This window comes from Fukomys damarensis, unplaced genomic scaffold (genome assembly GCF_012274545.1).
Source record: "Fukomys damarensis isolate Sample0158 unplaced genomic scaffold, DMR_v1.0_HiC HiC_scaffold_12, whole genome shotgun sequence".
Taxonomy (NCBI): domain Eukaryota; kingdom Metazoa; phylum Chordata; class Mammalia; order Rodentia; family Bathyergidae; genus Fukomys; species Fukomys damarensis.
The window spans coordinates 48,684,968-48,705,888 of NW_022900924.1; the positions used below are offsets into that span (position 1 = coordinate 48,684,968).

The 20,921-nt window shown below is 36.9% G+C and overlaps 1 protein-coding gene across 8 annotated transcripts in view; it reads right to left on the reverse strand.

The window, feature by feature from the left end:
* Positions 1 to 20,921, reverse strand: part of Tp63 (tumor protein p63) — a 202,502-nt gene that overhangs the window by 118,569 nt on the left and 63,012 nt on the right. For all 8 annotated transcript variants that reach the window (XM_010624115.2, XM_010624114.2, XM_019207504.2 and 5 more), the window contains exons 2-3: positions 13,024 to 13,152; positions 11,713 to 11,845 (exon numbers count right to left, since the gene is read on the reverse strand). In XM_010624115.2, coding sequence (XP_010622417.1) covers positions 11,713 to 11,845; positions 13,024 to 13,152 — 262 coding nt within the window. The remainder of the gene's footprint in view (positions 1 to 11,712; positions 11,846 to 13,023; positions 13,153 to 20,921) is intronic.

A 20,921-nucleotide genomic window follows, 5' to 3' on the forward strand; every position in this document is an offset into this window, starting at 1 on the left:
TTTGTCCCTTAAGCGATGCAGATCACAATACATGTCTAGTTATTGTTCTACGGTGGGTGTTCACTTACTGTCTTTTCCAGTTGTTTCTTAATATTTAAGCAATAAATATTTTCCCAAAGATAATCACTTAGGTCATTTATATTTTAGTCCATTGAGCACATATCTGTCCCCTACCAACTTCAAGTGAAGCAGAGATAGACTCAGGTTTTTTTTGCTTATATCCTGCACCCCTACCATAGAGTCTTGAGATTTATAGATAATCACCAAATGTTTGTTGAATTAACAAGGGCATAAACTTGAAATTTTAGCTTTTTTTGTCAAGGAAGTGATCTTTATGAATCACCTCTACAATTAAAGAAATACAGGTATGAGCAGGTATGAGAATTCATCTTAAATCTTTCTGGGGCTGGGTTGTACCTCAGTGATAGAGTATTTGTCTAATATACTTTGAACCTGGATTTGATCCATAACACTGCAAAAAAAAAAAAAAAAGACAAGGGAAAATCTTGCTTATAAAAAAAGACACATGTAACTAGACACTTAAAACAGTTTACTTCTTAATTTTCTCTTTCGTCCTCAGATAGGGGTCTGACTCTGTTGCCTAGTTTGGTCTTGAACTTGTGAGCTACAGTGATCCTCCCACCTCAGCCTCCTGAGAAGCAGAGTCCACAGGCGAAAGCTGACCACACCCAGTTCCACTTTTTAATTTTCTAAGTAGCATAACTCAGTTAAGCTTTGCACACGTTGTAAGATGAGTCACAACTAGAAATACCGATTTTAGAGTTGAGATAGGCCCAGAAGTTTCTTCTCTGTCATACGGTGCATATCCTTGGGCCAGTCACTCCCTAAAGCCTGAGTTTCCTCACCTATAAAAATGCACATTAAAGAATCACTGCTCTGAAGGATGTTCCAAATGGGAGTCACCTGGAGCACTGTGGAAAGACTGCTTCTCTCTTTCCCCTCCAGTTTATGATTCTAGATTTGGAGTGATACCACTGAGTTTCTGTTTCTTAACACATTCCTGAGGAAAGGATGCTGCTCGCCCTGAGACCATGCATATTTTGAGAATCACCATGTTAAACTGCTTGGAGGACTATGTAGCTCTAGCTCTATCATTATGCTAAGAGTCAAACCCAAGTATGATGAAATAGCCAATCCCAAAGCCCATGTACTATTGAACTGGAGAAGAGAATATTTTGCTATGTTAGATTACTAAAGGACAACCAACTCACTGAGAACAAAATAAGTAAGTAAAATATAAAGGTTTCCTTCTTAGGTGTGTGAGACCTGTTAGACACATCTGAGGGTGGTTCTCAAAAGAAGTCTGTCTGCCTCAAAACTTTGAGTGTAGTCTGAAGAAAACTCAACTTTGTCTAGTTTCCAGTGAGCGGTGTGGCTAAGTCACGTTTTTTGTAGGCTACCATATCTTCACATTACCTTATTTTTTAAAAATCAATGCAAGTTTCACTCTGCTTCCTGTATCACTACACTGTTTCCAATTTTTTTTTCTCATTCTAGAGAAAAACAACCATTACCACTGACGACCAGCACCATGGAACGTACACTACGCTAACTGCGTTACTTGCCTTATCTCAGTTCTCAAAAATACTTCTTCTATGGTATGGAACCGGTTTCATCATCTTCATTCTGCACATAAGGAAACTGAGACACAAAAGCATTCTGTAAGTTTCCCTGAGGTAACTCAAACAGTGAATGATAGAGCTGGCTTCAAAAGGCAACCAGGCTTCTACCACGAGAGCCTGATGTTTTTTTTTTTTTCATAATACTTCTAACAATACATGGAGAAGCCGGTCTTCCAGAAACTTGAGTTTAGCCCTCATTTTTTTTTGCATACTTTATGAAAAGTGTTGGAAAAATCACCATCAATTAATTTGCATCTTAATTTCCTCATGTCCAGAGAAGAGCTACACTAGAACTTGAGTGTGTCTAAATGTTTGAAGCACGACATTCTAGAGTTCTCTAAGTTTCAGAAACTGAGACACTATTTCTTTGCTGAAGGAAAGGATAGGTGACTAACAGGATGAGCATTACTTCAAACAACTCGTATTCTTCTTAAGCCAGCATTCTAGGATTTCAACCTGATCAGTTTTTAAGAAGATGCAAGGTCAGAACCCGCTCCTGTGCTTCTGCCAAAATCCCTCTCTGTTTATCTGCCCTCTTCAACTTTGTCATTGTGAATGCCTACACGCTAAGCACAGTGTTTTAAGTAGCACTGCTGAGGTTACACCAGAGACAGGTGTTAGGGGAACTATTTCCCTGAGGCTATCATTTCCAACTGGCCCTCCTCAAAAAGAGAGGGAGGATATAGAAGGAAAAAGGTTTCTTTTCAGATTAAACACAGGGACTGCAAACACCTTCCTCTAGGCAATAAATTCTGCTGGTGAGCATAGCAGTTTACCCAAACACCAAAGCAAAAAAGCAAACAGCCTCTTTTGTAAGGGAAGAGCTGTCACCTGTCAAGTGATATTTGTGAATTTCTGAAGAAGAAAGAAAAAAGAAAACCCTTTCCCTTATTTTATTAAGCAGCCTGTTTGCTCAAGGTCTGAAATGCATACCTGTGTTTTAGGCAAAGTCTCCAAGTTGGCACTCCTGAACAAGGTGATGGCTTCTCACTGGCTATGCTTTACAAAGAACAGAATAGAAAAAACAGTCTGCTCTTATGGGGATATCTGCATTCCGTCTGTACTGAGGGCATGGTCAGCTGTCTTACAAGCGGCATTAGTAATTGCAACCCCACTGAACCGGTAGCAGAGGGTTTTTGCTATATGAATATGTCTTCTTATTTGTATGTTTGGGTTATGTTCATAGAACGAATACACAAAGCCTACATGTTAAAAATGATGCTAGGACAATTGTTGTAATGATAACTAGCCCATGAGTAAGAATGCTAGGAATATTAAGCAAAGTTTACAATGTAACTGCATTGTTTGCTTTAAATGTACCAATAAACTTAATGGGGGGAAAAAGAAGAAAATGATATACATCTATTCTGGTGCTCAAGGCTAATCCGGAGTGAAAGTTTGAAAATATGCTTTATTTGTCTCCTCCTTACCTCTTCTTCCTCGTATTGCTCCCCAACTAGGAGACGTCTTTCTCCAAGATGTCTTACTTCCCATCAGCCAAAGCTACCATCCCTGCAGCTCCTTTGGATACATCCTTTATTTTAGTCACAAATGTGTCTAAAGGCACTATTTCACCTTGATACAAAGTGACCAGACGTGACTTCAAGTATCTAGAAGTATTTGCTTTTTTAAAATACACACCGTATGGGTCCAGGATTTAGCTCAGTGATTCTACCACCTGCCTCAAAAGCGCAAGGACCCGAGTTCTATCCCTGGTACCAAAAAATACACACTGTATGACAAAAGTTGGTGAAAACTTTATAAACACTCTTACAGAGTTAGTAGGGACACAATCAGAAAACAACAATGATGAAGAGATTTGACAAGATTCATACTTACACAATCCTACTCAATAGTCATGAGGTGTGATTGGAAAATACAATGCATATTCGAATTTAAAGATTATTATAGGAAAAGACACAGTGCCATGAATACCTCTCCAAATACTGTCTCTTGCTTCTAACATACTTACGGCATTGTTCTTGCCACTCTCTGAGGCAGCTCTGGAAACCATTTTTCAGGTGTGTCTTTAGTTGCGCTGTCCTAACGCCCTGACATGCTGAGCCAATTAAAAACGCTCAGGGTCATCTTGACTATGAGAAAGAGTCAGCAGGGGCGTGGGGCCAGCTCCCGTGAATAAGGAGAAAGACAAGCCTGCTTTTGTGCTGGATGGCGCTTGGAAGGACCATTCACCAATTTTTTTAAAAAATCACACTTTGTAAAGATACCACTGAAAGATTTCCAGAACTGCTCCAAAAAGTGGTAAAAATGATGGTAAGTGTGTTTAAAGCAAGGATGATTATTAGGAGAGGCGATAATGGCGATGTGTCTTTTACTCTAATTAAAAAAATAAGGCACTCATAGTACTTTCAGTCACCCTTGCTACAACCTGAAGTATCTACCATAAGAATATCTTGCATTTAAATAATTTTTAAGTAATCCATGAATAGAATTGTTAAAGAAATTATGGCATATTGATGTAATTACATGCAATACAAACATTAAAGTCATTTTGAAAATTAGTATATAAAAATGTTTATAATGCAAATAAAAAGGAGAATATTACACAAGGTATATATGACAGACACAATTTAAATATGCTTTACAAAATTTCTTCTAGGGAAGACCTAAAATATTAATAATTCATTTTTCTATTAAAGACATATATGCTTTTGATACTTCGAAAGTTCTTACTAATTGTATTCCTTCTATTAGCAGAGAAATTTATTAACTGATTTTTTATTTGCTTTAAAAAGTCATGAAAACCTTCCTCAATCAGCTTTTATGAAAACTAGTACGGAGAGACAACTGATAATGGAAATAAGAAATTTTTATTTGGTTACATATGTGTATGCCAGGAACTTTTAAAACAAATCAATAAAAAATATTGTCAGAATTCTCTGAGACCAGTGATGGATATTAAGTGAGTCTATGCCAAAGGCAAAGGGACCCTCAAGGGAACAGGGCTAATATTGGTAAGGTCAGTATTCCCAACTCGAGTGTGTTTAACAGTAAATCCCACACTCTAACCCCAAAGTAAACAGGAAATTGTAACCCTTATATTAATCATAAGGTAGGCATCATAGTAATAATAACTTTAAAAGTCCTTCATGGATTCTACAAATAACTGCATTCTGTTGATTTTCTGACAGCGAGAAATGAGCCTAGGCAACATGGGTGAGAAATCAGAATCTTGAGAAGGAACAAAGGAATGTACAGGAGGAACAAAATGAGGTGATACTGATGGTGTAAGTATAGTTATAGAAGCTGAAAGGAGACCAATGTAGGAAGAGAAAGAAAATATAGATGCCTTCCTTGTAGTAAGCTCTTGTTATTGGTCACAGTCAGGAGACACTACATATCTCAGAAGCCTGGGAGAATAAGACACACAGAAAACAATAACTGTAGAAGATATCAGGAATTGGTTTCTTTCCACCTTCTAGAGCGAGAAAAGCACATATAGAAAAGATTTAGAACATTTGAATGGCTCACATGGTAGCACTGTTAACTAGCTCCTAATGAGAGGTAAGTTTGTCAGAGCAATTTTGAGTGGTCTCTGGAAAAACATTTTGTTCACAAAGTTTGTGCTTAATATATGTTTAAATATTAACTTTACAAAGTAAATATTTAAAACAATTTGCATATCAGAAATTGTTATGACCCCATTTTCTGATACTGAGATGTATCTATAAGGGAAGTTGACATTCAACTACATGTGAGTGACTGGGTGTGTGTGTGTCTGTGTATGTGTGTGTGTCTACATGTGCACACACAAGAAGGGAAGGAGAAGGGAAGAATCCTAAAATTTGGATCATTTCAAAGTGCAGCAAGAAAGAGCTTTGGCCTGATATATGGGCCTGCCTGGAAAATATAGGTAATTGGATGTGGTAGTGGATTCCTATGATTGCTGCGCCCTGAGAGGTAATACAGGAGGGCTGTAAGTTTGAGACTACCCTGGGCAATTTAACCACTTAGTGAGACCCTGTGTAGGAAAGAAAAGAAAAGAATAAAAAAGAGAAGAGGAGAGGAGAGGAGAGGAGAGGAAAACAGCGATAGGCATAGCTCAGTGTGAAGGGCCTGTGTTCAATTCCATTAAACCCCTCCCTTACACTAAATTGATATTATTTTCTTTCACATAAATTATTCTGGTTAACAAAAATATACATGGATTTCCATATTTTTCTTGGTAATGATCTGTAAGTGTTGTACCTTTGGTACAAGACAGAGGAAAAGTGCCGATAAGAATCTCATTCAATATGATAAACTGTACACTTATCTGGAATTAATTTAACAACTAAAGGGTGAAATTATTAATGTCTGATGTGATTATGTAATTTTCAATTGGCATATATGCAATATGGATGAGATGTATAATATCAAGTGGCGACGAAGCCAGCATTATGGTACATTTTTCTAGTAGATTCTTGGAAAAATAAATATTGAGATCCCTAGAGCAATCTCCTCAAAAATATGCAGAAAAATACATCCAAAAATGTAAATGAATTGAAATTGGATACTAAAATTAGGTCATATAATCTACAAAACATATAATAAAAGAAACTAATATAGTATAGAGATTGAATAGAAAAAATGATAGTCCTAACATACCCATGTTGACAATTATATTATATGTAAATGAAATTGTGTTCAGAATACATAAAAATGATTCAACTAGTATGTTGACTAGAAGAAATTAATTTCAAATATAATGATAAAAAATCGGTTAAAAGTAAAAGGATGGAGAAAAAAATGTATCATGCAAACAAATCAAATTAAAATATTAATATTAATAGAGTAAAGTTAGACTTCAGACAAAAATCATTTGCCATAGTAAATAGAAATGCATGATAGAAGGGTCAATTCCTTATAAAAATCTAAAAAATCTTAAGTATGATGTATCCAACAACATAGCTTCAATGTACAGGTAGGAAAACAGTGACAATTGGAAAGAAGAGACAAATATATAATTAAAGAAGAACACTTTAACATTCACTGCTCAATGGTGAATTAAAGAGTGGACAGAAAATCAGAAAGGATATGGAAGAACTGTGTGATATTGTAGTCTAACTGGTTACAAGTGGCATTTATAAAAATTCCACTCTGCGAAAGGGCAATATATTTTCTTCTCAAATTCCCATGCAGCTTTCACCAAGATAAAACATACACTTGCTCATGAAGAAAGCTTAATACATTGAAAAATTGAAATATAAAGTGCTCCTTCTAGCCATAACACAAACAAACTTTAATCAGCATGGAAAGAAAACAGAAAATATATAAACACTGAAAATTAAAAAATAGTAAAAACACATACTTCTAAATACCAGTGGGTCAAAGGGAAAGTCTTGTGGAAGTTAGAAATGTTTTAAAGTGAACTGAATTGAAAATGGAACATATCAATATTTACAGAAGCAACTAAATCAGTATCTAATAGGAAATTTATTGCACTAATATGCTAAGGTGTCCTGGAAAAGAAGAAAAGTCTTAACTCAATAAAATTAACTTCTAAATTAAGAAACTTGGGAATGAGGAGAAAATAAATCTGAATGAGTGGAAGTTAGGAAATCAGGCCAGAAAGAATGATATTGAAAACAGAAAAATAATGCATGAAAAACAGTGAAAGCAAAATCTGGTGTATTGTTTTCCTTGAAAGATAAATGAAATTGGCAAGTCTTTTGGAAGACTAACAATAAAAGAATACAAGTTATTGACATAAGAAATGAAAGAGGAAAGTATCGTTATAGATTTCATACACATTAAGATAATGAAAGAATATTCCAAATAATTCTGAACACGTGGATTCAATCAGTCAATTGAGTCCTCAAAACATGCAATTGGGCAATCTTCAACCACAGTAAGTAGATAATCTTAATAGTTCTACAGTTATGAAGTTAATTCATAAACATTGAGCTCTCCCACAAAAAGAAATCTCAGGCCCAGCTGGTTTTGCCAATAAGTTGAAGAAAATATGTACAAAGAAACATCAGTTCTACACGATGTTTTTCAGAATATAGAAGAATATAAAAGCAGACACAGAAATCACACTGAGGATCGTGGACAACAGGACTACTGAGACTAAAATGATGTATACCATAGCCACTAGCATTACCTCTCAGTGGTGGGGTTAATCCTTATTTATTTTGAATTGTACAGTCCTTTTTTCTGTCCATCAAAGTTCAAAACTGTGACTCTAGAATTCCTTCCAGTTTTATCAAATTAATTATTATAAATAGTGCTACAACAAAACCTTCATTTCTGTAGGTGTGTGCTCCCACGTGAATTCATGATCATATTTGTTTACATTTATTTGTAGACGAAAACCTAGGACTTACAGGCCAAAGGGGAAAGTTTTAAAAATTAAATAAATGAGAATATGCAAATTGCCTTCCAATATATCGATTTATATCCCAACAAAAGTGAAAACAATTGCTTAATTTTTCAACAATCTTACCTGTATTGGCTATTATCAATCACCTAAATCTTTAGTGGTCAGAGCAATGATAATCTCGTTGTTTCAATTTGCGAATTTTTACTAGTAAAGGAGTTGAAAACACTATGTTACAAATTTTTATGTTCATAGACAAATTGCCTTGGCCAATGAAGAGGTGATCTTCCTCAATTTTTAAGTATTCAGTTTATTAGGACTACTAAACCTTTGTCATAGTCTTAATTTTAAGTTTATATAGTATGTATTAATTTTCTTTTAGTAAAAATTTTGAATATTACCTTCTAAAACTTATGAAATGCACATTGTTTTTATAGTAAGTTATCTGAAGTTTGACTGCTTTTTTCTCTCATTTTTTGGATCAATCATACTCAATTTTTTACTCAAATTTCAAAAATTTTATATTTTTCACAAGCAAATCACTTTCTCTGTAAGGCATTTCCAGTCTTTCTTTTTCACGGTGAATCATTACTTTTAAATACATCTTTTAAAAACATACATACTTCAGAGTACATTTCCTAGGTAATTTTGTACGCATTTGCCTTTTATGCTGTATTATGGCCTCGTGAGATGAAAACCCATGATTCATTCTTACCACCATAAGAAACAGATCATTTCAGATACTCAATAACAACTGTGGCTAGAGCAGCACGTGATTGGCATCTTATATAAATGTTGGATCATGGAAGAAGTTCAATTTATGGACTTGGATCAAAGCATGATAGAGGCTATGGTCTAAGTATGTCCCAAAGCAAACAAGAGTAAGATCCCTTGGTCTCTTGCTACTTAGAGCTGCAGACTCCTCATGAATACCTAGACTATATACCTGGTATCCTGAAATAAGGATTTACAAACCATCATTTTTCATAAGCACACTCAACTTCCTAGAGGAAAATCAAACTCATTTCAAAGGGGTTTGCCTCAAAGTTCAAGGAATGAACACAAGGAAAAGTAAAAAGTTACATGGCCCATAGCCATCCTTCCAAGAGAACATTTAAGAGTTATCACCGTTACCCACCTCTTGAAGATATGATGGGAGTGCTTGCACAGTTCATAAGTAACATAACATTTGACAGCAAATGATATATTAGGTAACAGAGTCAAGAAGCAACACCATTCTTGAAAATATAAATTAAAGTATGAATTTGGTGAGAAATCTCACTCATCTTCATCTGGTAACCCAAGGGAGTTCATCCTCAGTGACATTAAAATCATTCTAATTAAGAGGACACACACATTATCTGCAATTCTACTCGTTTCTTTTGTTAATGACCAGAGCAAAACATGGTGGGTTCATTTTATGACTAGTTATTGAGGGGAAGGTTGCAACTACAATCAGTAAAAATGGGATGAATTTATCAATTTCAAGACTCCTTTGCTTAATAACTTGACGTGTCTTTTCATGTCCACAGAGTCGTATTTCTAGCACAGTGAAAGAGTGGTTGGCGGACAGCCTGACTTATTAAAATATTATATTGAAAAGGAAAGTAATTTATGTGCAAGCTTTGGAAACTCCTTAGCAATTAGCCTACACACAGAAAAGGGACAATATTCTACCAAGTAAAAACAGATCAGTTGCAGTAGTTGTTTAGAAGGACTGGGAATCTAAGAGACTCATTTCTTCATTTATATACCAGAGACTTGTTATAAACATCTCCAGCAAATTCACCATTTTGTTAGTACAGTTGCTGAGGAAGTTACCGTAACCTAGTTTCATCTGTGTAGATATCGCATGTAGATATAGGTAGGCAGAGACAGAGACAGAGATACAGACACAGATCTAGACATTAGAATACTCTTAAGACAAGGGAAGACTCTGAGATTCGTTTAGAATTATAAATTAGGGGAAATGTTACCATTCTTTGGAGACAGAAACAGGGGAACCACAGATGGGCATGCTGTTTTATTCATTTAGGTTCATTCACAGTCTATTTTCATATTTCTTTCCATACAGTTGTTCTGGTTGCTTTTGTTTGTTTGTTTGTTTTGCTGGCAAAGCCCTATCTCATTTTCCCCAGAATTTTCAAAATCCCCATCTATGAAAAGCTACTACCTATATTGAAGCACTAGGCAGGAAAAAATAGTTTTCATGACCCCTTTAGAGGAAGGGAAACAAATTAATATTGTGCAATACATAATAAAACAGAAGATGCTTAGGTTGTTCAGAGGGATGGTTCCCAATTCAGACTGATACAAATAGTGATACAGAAACGATCCCAGGGGAAGATGGGACAGATAAAAATTGCAAAAAGAGGAGAAAAAAATGGAACTTGTATTTTCAAGGAGAACACTTCCAAAAATACAGAGAAAAATAAAATCATCAAGGCCCATTAAAAAGATACTTGCTTTAGTGTGCAAAATGCTAATAATAATAAAAATTATAAAATGAAAAAAAAAACCTTGTGATTCTCCGCTTTAAACGTCATAACTTTTAGCCTACTTCCAAGAATCCAAGAGTCAAAAAAGAAAAGCTCTGGAGAAAATGCAAAAGCATGGCTATGCCTAGGCAGGTGCTACCCATCAGAATTTGCACACTTTAATGTTATCTTTTACTCCAAGGCCTTGAATGACAGCCCCCTTGGGCTCATCTTCCCATTTCATTTCATTGGCTCAATGACGACTGAGAACAGCATCTGCATTGAAATGAAGCGGCCAATGATACCATGTACCCTTCCTTCGATTTAGTGGGGAGGCGTCAGTGCACTTGCAGGGTTAATAGTTTGCATTTTGGGTTGTTTCCTCTTCTCTTTCCCGACTTCGCCTTCCCCCAATATTAAGAAGAATATTGTACGTCAAAAGAGCACATGGTGAAAATTCCAGTATAATCTTATGTCAAACAACATCCTTAAACGTGCCACTCCCAGACATGCACACACCCCAGGACAACCCAATAAATCTTTTCACTCCATATTTTATAGAAAAATTTAAAAGGAAAAACAGTGGGATTTGCATGATAGACTAAGAAACAAAAAACCTTGAGAGCACTATAGACGGCACAAAGTCGGGAGATTTCATCGAAATATCTCAGAAAAATGTATTACTGTCATTAACATGTTACACGCCTTAGCTTGCGTGGGAGGGCTGTGACGTGTAAGGTCTTGTCATTGTATAAATGAGAAACTGAGGCCTTGGGCCTGAGTGACTCAGTGGTAAAGCCACGAAAATCCTGTTTTAAGTATTAGTTATCTTCTTTCTTCTCCTTCTTTCACCAGATACCTGAACAAGTGCATACAATGTACCTCCTCCTCCATCATTAAAGGACAGTTCATTGAGAAAGGGAGTTTGCCACAGTGGAAAGCTCTCTGGGTAGAATTAGACTTAAATCCAGATTCTTTCTTCCTCTCAGCCAACTGGTAAACCTTGGTGGTAACATCCTCTCTAAATTGGAATTGATGAAAGATGTAAAGATTATTGTCATTCTCTTCCCTCACACATCCCAGGGAACTGAGGCCAATCCAGAATCTATAAACTACTAATAATCATGTCTCAGTCAGCTGGATTCGTTGTCTTGGCAATGGTTTTGCCTGCTCAGATCCACCTGCCCTTTTGCATGCCTTTAAAATACTGGCTTAATAGAACTGTGGATAGCAAGGCTTACAGGTTAAAGAAGAAACCCTTGCCACTCACCCACATGGGGTCACTGAGGTCTGAGTCCTGCATGCGGATACAGTCCATGCTGATTTCAATCTTGTTAGTTGCACCATTTTCTGATGTCTCATCCACGAAGTTCAAGTCAATGGGCTGAACTGAACATATAGGCCTAATGTAAAGGAAAGGAAACGTGTTAGGCAAAGGAAAGAACCAAAATAAACCTCGCAATGTGTGCTTTCTGCTTCAAAGTTGGCAAAGCTTATCACTTAGAGTTAGAAACTGTGATTCTAGCTCTATCCCTTTCTGGAGGTATGATTTCAAGCAGCTCAAATCTAAATGTTTTTTGTAAAATGAGAATCATGAGTCATGACCCCTGTACTCCTCAAGGAAGTGCTGGATGGAATAAAGGACAGAACAAATGGGTTAGAAGTACAGTACTCTGTACCATATCCTATAAAGTCCCGACTGATCTAATATGCTTTTTTTAAGGATGTTCCACATTCTGTATTTATTGCAGGTTTGAGAAAGAAACCTGACATCGAATACATTATTCCGTCACAAATTGTGTCATTTTTACCAGAGTTATTTAAGGTACATTTTACTCAATTTCAAGATCGCTTTTTCCTCAATATTTACAAGGTTTTTATGTAGGTGAGTAGGTAAGTAATATACATACCTGCTGCTGAGCAGTACATGGCTGCTTTAAAGAGTAAGGTAACAATATGGAAGGACTTCTAATATATATCACAATGTGAAAAAGCAGATTGTAGAAGAGTGCAAATGAGCCCTGTTTATAAAAATATACAGTAACAATTTCCAGAAGAACATCTATGAAACACAGTAATAGTTGCCCTTGAGTATAATATAAGTGGTGAGGGAGTGCGTGCTCATCTAATGTTCTATTTATCAATTTCTTAATTTATTCCCTTAGATCCTGTATTTAATAAAGGACTAACAATACTTCGTAGAAAGACAAAAATGGCCAACAAAATTCAACGTTTGATCTTCCTGGGCATACTAGTGTTGTAAGCATGTGCAGGTCTTCCAGCTAAAGGAATAGATTTTGAGTATCAAAGAGACATCGGGGAAGCTGCTTTGGATCGTTCAGGAGATCACTTGTAGATACTCCAAAATGATACCCCTTCCGAACAGTAATCATCTTGTGATATGACAAGACGGACAACCTTTTTGAAAACTGCAACGATATCAGAGACAATAAATTTCTCCAACATTAATTCATTATTTACTGACTCTAGAAACATACTATAGTCAGCAGTATTTAGTCCATCCACTCGTGCCTCATTTCAGTAGTTCAAGTACAACATTTCTTATTTATTGGATACTTACTGCTCCAGAAAATCCCAGATATGCTGGAAAACCTCTGGACTGAGGAATTCACTCGTCTGTGTGCTCTGGGACATGGTAGATCGGTAATAACTTTCTTTCCAAGAGAAATGAGCTGGGGTTTCTACAAAACTTAAGAAAACAAAAATGAAGCTAAGATTATACTTTCTGTATTTACGATACTTCAATTAAAGCACACTCTTAAAAATAGAATAAAATCATGCAGGTAAATACAGTACACTTTAGAAGTTGCACAATGTTTCTTTAGGAACATTATGGATCCCATTTTACCGTAAATTCAGACTTCCAAGCTAGACAATGAAGTCTTCATCAGAGTTCATCTTTCCTAATTAAAAGATGGTTATTAGGAGCCATAGCGCCACTATCCAACATTTGAGTGCTGCAGATTGAGCACTGCAAAAGGCAAATAAACATTCCTTCACTAAATCTGACGCAAGCCTGACCTATCATTAATTGTTCCAACTAATTTCCTGCCTATTCTGCCACTAGCAGACAAGAAGTAGAAAGAGAAAACACAGCTGAACTAAGAGAACTTAAATTTCAGCCTCAGATTTATCACCCAGCTCCCAAATGCAATCTGCATATCACACTCAAGGACAATAAACGGAAAACTCTGGACCTAAGTTTTTTATTTCTTTAATCACTATTTACCTTAGTGTGTCCCTGTGGGTGGTTCATACATGATGAATTCTGTTAGAATGAGGGAAAGCAAACATCTGAACACTTTGCAAATTAATACTAGTTTTGTTTGTTTCATTTTGTTACTCAGTCCTCAGATTTACATATACATATGTGTGTGTGTATACTTTTAAAAATTTGCTTCCTATACATTGCAAGGGGAATATCAGCTTTCCCAGGTAATGTGTTCTCCAAATTTGAATATTACCTGTACAGATTCACTTTGATGATCAGCAGACTATTTTTCCCCCAGAATGAAATTAACTAAGCTCTTAATCATTACTATTCATATCATAAAGCGATAAATGGTATACTAGGATAGTCAATCTTCCTAAATTTTCAAATGTATATTTTCATCTAGGTGCATAATAGAAGATAACAGTGTTGGATTTACTAATGATTATTTCCTAGCTACCTGCAAGAGCTCAATTATTCGCTGGAATTAAATATATAAAGAAAAACACATGATTTTCCAGGAAGCATCATGGGTGCTAAAAATAAAAAGTAAGACTCTCTCCCCCTTCTGGAAAGTCAGGGTGCAGAAATAAAACAGAGAAGCAGAGCTATAATACAGTAACAGGGTGGACAGTGCTATAAAAACACAAAAATGAAATGTATAACCTCATCTGCAGGACCAACAAAAGACTTCAATGATGAGAATAAATTAGCCAGGGCAGGTAAAAACTAATGGCATGGAGTGGGCACTCTTTGTAACAGCATAAAGTAAGTATTAAAATAGAAAATAGCTTGGTGCATGTGAGAAAATTATAAGCAACTCTATGACAGTATGGCCCAAAAGTTTTGAAAAGAAAATATTGGAAAATGATAGGGGAGAGAAAAATAGAAGCTTATATGCAAATTAAAATTTTTTCAGTTGCTTTAATACTTGCAAAATGTTTTTAAATGAACACTGCATTTGGAAGTAATTGTAGATTCACATACAGTTGTAATGTGTTATAAAGAGGTAGCTCAGATATTCTTTACCTAGATTTTTTTCCATGGCAACATCTTGTATAACTACTATAAAATGCCACAACCAGAATATGCACAGTGATAGGATCTACCAAGCTTTTATTTTTTGTTGTTTTTTGTTTTTGGTACCAGGGATCCAACTTGGGACCTTGCGTTTGTAAGGCAGGTGGCAGCACCAGTGAGCTAAATCCCTGGCCCAGATCTACCAATCTTTTTTTTTTTCATTAAGTTTATTGGTACATTTTAGGTACACAGTACAGTTACATTCATCATGGGGATCTTGTACCTTTACATGATATATCTTGGTTCTTTTATTTTTTCCCCCATTCCCCTGCCCTCCCTTCACCCCCACTACACTTCCCTATTTACAAAGACTTTGTTTCCATTTTTTCCTTTTCTCACACAAGTCTTATTCAGAAGTTTCAGTCAGTTGGCAGGCAGTTGTAGTTTGTGTGTGTGTGTGTGTGTGCGTGTGTGTGTGTTTAATTCTGTACAATTTTACCGCATGTGGAGAGTAGTACATTTATCACTCTAGACCTGAAGAATTTGAAACATGAGATGGATATAGAATACTTTGTATTAATTCAGATGTTAGATGGAAGAAGGGGTACAACATGTCAGTTTATTTGTAAAGTACTTATTTAGGGAATTTCCGCACTAGTACAGCAGGAAAGCAAGAGGAAGAATTGGGTGGAGCTGGAGAAAATGCAGACACGTTGATGGAGACAAGGGTAAATCACATAGCAGTTGTGTTATTCTGAAGGGGAGGTAAAGGAGTCAAGCACATTTCCAGCTTGCTTGAATTGACTGATGATTCTGTGGGTTACATCAGTAAACACACTGGAAAAATCTGGCATGGAAGAGGAGCTGCAGTGATTTGCACCTCAGCAAATACCTGTAGTGAAGGAATTCAGGACTGTGGATGGCTCTGCAGCACACACAGACTTTGGGAGGTTTAGAGCATTTGACAAGGAAACAAAGTTTTTCTAAATGATCAGCAGTACTCTAGATAAGGGATTCAGAAAGATAAGATTTGAGAAATTGGTTTCACATGAATAGGTCACTGGCAACTTGACACTCATACTATCACATACTATCAAATTTCAGTGATTCAGGACTAAAGGGGGAGGCATAGAGGAAGCGTTCTTTTGTTATAGTTGGATTAGAAGAATCTGAATTATGCCTAATGAGGAAAAGCAGAAAGGAAGGATCCAGGAAAAAACAGAAAAAAGCTCAAGAAGGAATTTTTATGGGAAGGAAAAGGAACGGTGTGCAGAGGGAAGAGTCCAGGGCACGAGTGGAGAGGACCGACTGGTGAAACGTCTACGTGTGTAGATGTTTGTCTTGCCCCCATTCAGGGAGGAAAGTGCGGAAAACGGCTCTTTCCATAGTTTCATAGCTAGTTAGCAGTGACATTAAATACAGGCATTTCCTGAGAATCAGAAACAAGGGAGTGGGGGCGGGGCACCTAAAGCAATGGGATAATAAGGAGAGGGAGAAAGGAGAACATCTTCGTGGAAATTAGTGGGATAAATGGAAATCGATGATAATTAGAACCGATGTTTTTCCTTTTCTCTGCCTTAGAGGAAGTGATAGTGTCTTTTCTCCAACTCTCTCTCTCTTTCTCTCTGAGCTGGGGATTGAACCAAAGTCCTTTGAACTAAATCCCCAGGCCTTTTTATTTATTTACTATTTGTTTTCTTTTTATTTATGATTATTATTACTATTATTATTATTATTATTATTATTATTATTATTATTACTATTTTTGGTTTTTTGAGGCAGGGTCTCATTATGTAGCTGAGACTGACCTGGAACTCAGTATGCGTAGCCCAGGCTGGTCTCGAACTCACAGTGATCCTCCTGCCTCAGCCTCCCTAGTGCTGGGATTACAGGTTTGCACCACCACGCCCAGATTGTATTTACTATTTGTTTTCTTTGGAGACAGAGTCTCACTAAATTGTCCAGGAAAGACTAGACCTGTGATCCTTCTGTGTCAGCCTCCCAAAAGAAAGGCACAGACTGTCCAAGCTGGGGGTATCTTTATAGAGTTATCCAATCTTGCTCTCTCATTTCATAGAGAAGCTGAAACCTAAATATCAAGAAATTGTTCTAGATGCATTGTTATGAGATAGTGTTGGCTAATGAAAATAGAATGTTAAATTTTCCAAGTCAGTTGTTAAAGACAGTCATTATGAAACTTAACGCTAAATTATATTAAAATACAAAGATAATAAACTCTCAACACTCATCTCTTCCTAACTCATGATCATCATGCCCTTGAACGCCACTTAAAAGAAAAAGAATATAGTTAAACTGTTCAGATCTCCAAATATTAAAATAATCACTTTGGAGTTGAACGCTGCTTCTCTGTGATAGTGTGTTTCAATAAAAGGTTTTGCATACAAACATTCAATAATACATTAACATTAAATGGAAGGCTGTGTGGAGGATTCCATGATGAACATGAAACGTGCTTTTGAAGTTCTTCATGGTTGATTGGTAAAAATGGAACACCTTTAATATTTGCCTAATGTTTACTTTCTGTCATAAACTCTTCTGTTCTGGCTCCTAATTTCCCCTTGGACCATTACCTTCTCAAAGGCTGAAAGGCAGTGTCAGTCAGCCTTTTCGTTTATGCTCTTGGCTGGTAGGAAAGAATCACCACCGATTATGGCAGGATTTATTTAGAGCCTGCGTTTCGAGTTTATACAAGATGACCCCCAGGCTTAGAAAGGGAAAGGAATTTATTCAAGGTCACTCAGCTAGCAAATAATAAAGTTGCGACTTAAATTTAAGACTGCATTCCTTCAAAAAGGAAAAAATGGAAACAAAGTTGTTCTGTAAAGAGGGAGGGGTAGAGGAGTTGACAGGAGCGTAGGGGAATGGGGAAAAAAATTAGAGCCAAATTATATTATATATAATTTATAGAGCCACGTGTGGTAGCGCACGCCTGTAATCCCAGCACTCAGGAGGCTGAGGCAGCAGGATCGCTGTGAGTTCGAGACCAGCCTGGGCTACACATAGTGAGTTCCAGGTCAGCCTCAACTACATAGTGAGACCCTGTCTCAAAAAACAACAAAAAAGAATATATATAATTTATATATAAATTATATTATATGTTATATAAATTCCCAATGAGCAATGTCATCATATTTTATATCTAAAATGTATCAATAAACTTAATGAAAAAAATATTACATTCCTTCAAAATCAGGCTTTATCAAATTACAGTGATTTTTAATATTCATTTAGGATAAACACTAGGAAATATGAAGTTTGCATTGTTAAGATTACTTTGACTATTAAAAACTATCTGCTGTTTCTATCTGATGGCAATCACAAGATGAGCAGGGAATGGCAAAGGAAAACTGGTGATGACAAGTGGATGCTATTTACAGAATGTCTGGCACATTTGCAGATTCTAAATGGCTCTAGTGGGCATTGACTCAGTGTTGTGCAAGAAAGATAGTTGAAAATACTATTTCTCAAGGGAAACTGACCTCAGGTTCACTGAGAGTATCTTTACCCCTTAACTAAAAACTCAGAACATGATTTTACCTTCTTTTATCCATCCATCTATTCATTTATCCATCCACTCATCCACCCATCCATCCATCCATCCATCCACCCACTCATCCACCCACCCATCCATCTATCCATCCATCCATCCATCCACCCATCTATCCATCCATCCATCCATCCACTCACCCATCCATCCATCCATCCATCCATGCATCCATCCATCCATCTATCCATCCATCCACCCATCTATCCATCCATCCATCCATCCACTCACCCATCCATTCATCCATCCATCCACCCATCCATCCATCTATCCACCCATCCATCCATCCATTTATCCATCCATCCACCCATCTATCCATCCATCCATTCATCCACTCACCCACCCATCCACCCATCCATCCACCCATCTATCCATCCATCCACCCATCCACTCACCCATCCATCCACCCATCCATCCATCCAACCATCCACCCATTAATCCATCCATCTATCCATCCATCCATCCACTCATTAATCCATCCATCTATCCATCCATCCACCCATCCATCCATCCACTCACCCACTCATCCATCTACCCATCCATCCACCCATCCATCCATCCATCCATCCATCCATCCATCCATCCACTCACCCATCCATCCATCCATCCATCTATCCATCCATTCACTCTATCAATCATACTACTAATGTACCCTTTCATACTGACTTCTCTAGATTTTCCATAAAATGAGTAACCTGGTTAAACTCAGGAGAATTTGAAATTATACAATTCCTTTTACATTTGTATTTCAGAAATCATTTCCAGTCTTTTAAGTTAATCCATTATTAAACTCACTTTCATTTTTAATTATATTTACTTTTAAAGGTGCCAAGGGACACACTGATGTCTTTTGAGTGAGTTGCTTCCTTACTATGCCCAGAAGTCCTTAAGGGTCCTAGAGGACTAAATGTATTCGTGCTCCAGCTAAGCCCCCCTCACAAAGTCCCCACACCTACTCTAAATCAGGCCCCATTAATATCTTTCCTTCCTTAAGTGGAATGCTTTATTTCCAGCTCAATGCTGAAATGAATAGTCTGTTTCTTCTCTCTTCATCCCTCTCAATTCTAACCCATACGTCAACTTCACTCTTGGCGAACAGAACTTCAAAGGACAAAATGCACGTACAGCTTACCTAATGCCTTGATATTTCAATTTATCACAATTTAAATGATAAAAGTACCTTAAGCAAGGAAATCCTTCTATATATAACTGAGCCGATAAATTCCTGAGGAAGTTAATATTCTATACTAATTTCTCCTCTGTCCTATCATGCCTCCATTAGCTGACTACTGTTTTATCTCCAGAAGCCTTTTATTTCCCCACCACACCTTCTTAAGATTTGATTGCCCTCAGCTTGCTTGTGCATAATAACACTTTCCCATGTGCTGCAGCCCCAAATTTCTCCTGAAGTTCTGCGCACCTACCATCAACAAAGCAATTATTAATTCTGTAGGGCTGTTCTTTTTCTGTCTGGAGGATCATATCGTCTAAGACTCATATTTTGTATCCTACTCTAGCTTATCCAGTGTCTGGCTTGCAGATAATGATTATTTCTGTCTGTAGCCTCTTTCTCTCACTCTCCCTGCCCACTGAAACTTCTTTCTGCCTTCATTTGTGCAGATTCTCTCCTACGTTGTGTACCTGTATGTGATGATCAGCCTTTCTCCAACAGCCTTGCCTTCCCTTTCCTCTCCTCTCCTCCCCTCCCCTTCTCCTTCCTCTCTTCCTCCCTCCCTCTCTTCCTTCCATATTTTATTAGTACATGTTTACAATACATAATGATTACATTTACCGTGGTGAGTTTAGACATGCGCATAATATGTCAATTGTTTTTCATCCCCTTCCCATTTGAAAAACCTCTATTTCTGCTTTTATTCAATTGTCTTTCTCTCTTTTTTCGTTTGTTTGATTTTACTCCTTTTCTCTTCCTGCCCTGACCTCTCCTTCAGTTACCCCTTCACCATCTCAGAATTTATGGTCACTAATTTTGTGATGTGGTCAAGACGTATTCTCATCTTTCCTTGCCTCTCATTCTATTGGGTCAATCTTGACATCCACATTATTCAGTCAGATTTATCCTGCAGGTTACTGTGACCTCTTATACTCCACTGTCTTTCCCCAGGGCATAGCCTTCACATTTGCTACACCCGCCCAAAACTCAGTTCACTGAGAAAAGGCATGATCTTTCATGCTTCCTCTTTGGGTTAACTACCTCGATTTGGCACGCTTTAGGTATTTGTGTCCTTGTTTAATTCTACTATAATTTATCCATATTAAAATGTTGTTTTAATTTTGTAAGTTCAGGTCTATTTTCCCAATAAGTAAGGAAGTAGAAGTGAAAAAATTTGACATATAGCTGGATGTTTAAATGACAGAACTGTAAAATGGAAAACTTGGAAAGGAAAACAGGAACTTACATAACTGTATCATTGCATTCTTGTATTTAACACAATCCCTGACATAATAACAGCATTTATAAAGGTTTGTTATATAAATGGCCAAGAGTTGAAAATACAGGTTAAATTGACTTTTTAAATTAAATTTTTTTATTGTTGTTGCTGTTGTTCTTTTGTTTTGTTTTTGAGGCAAGGTTTTGTGATGTAGCCCAGGCTGGCTATCCTCCTGCCTCAGCCTCCTGAGTGCTGTGATTACAAGCCTGTGC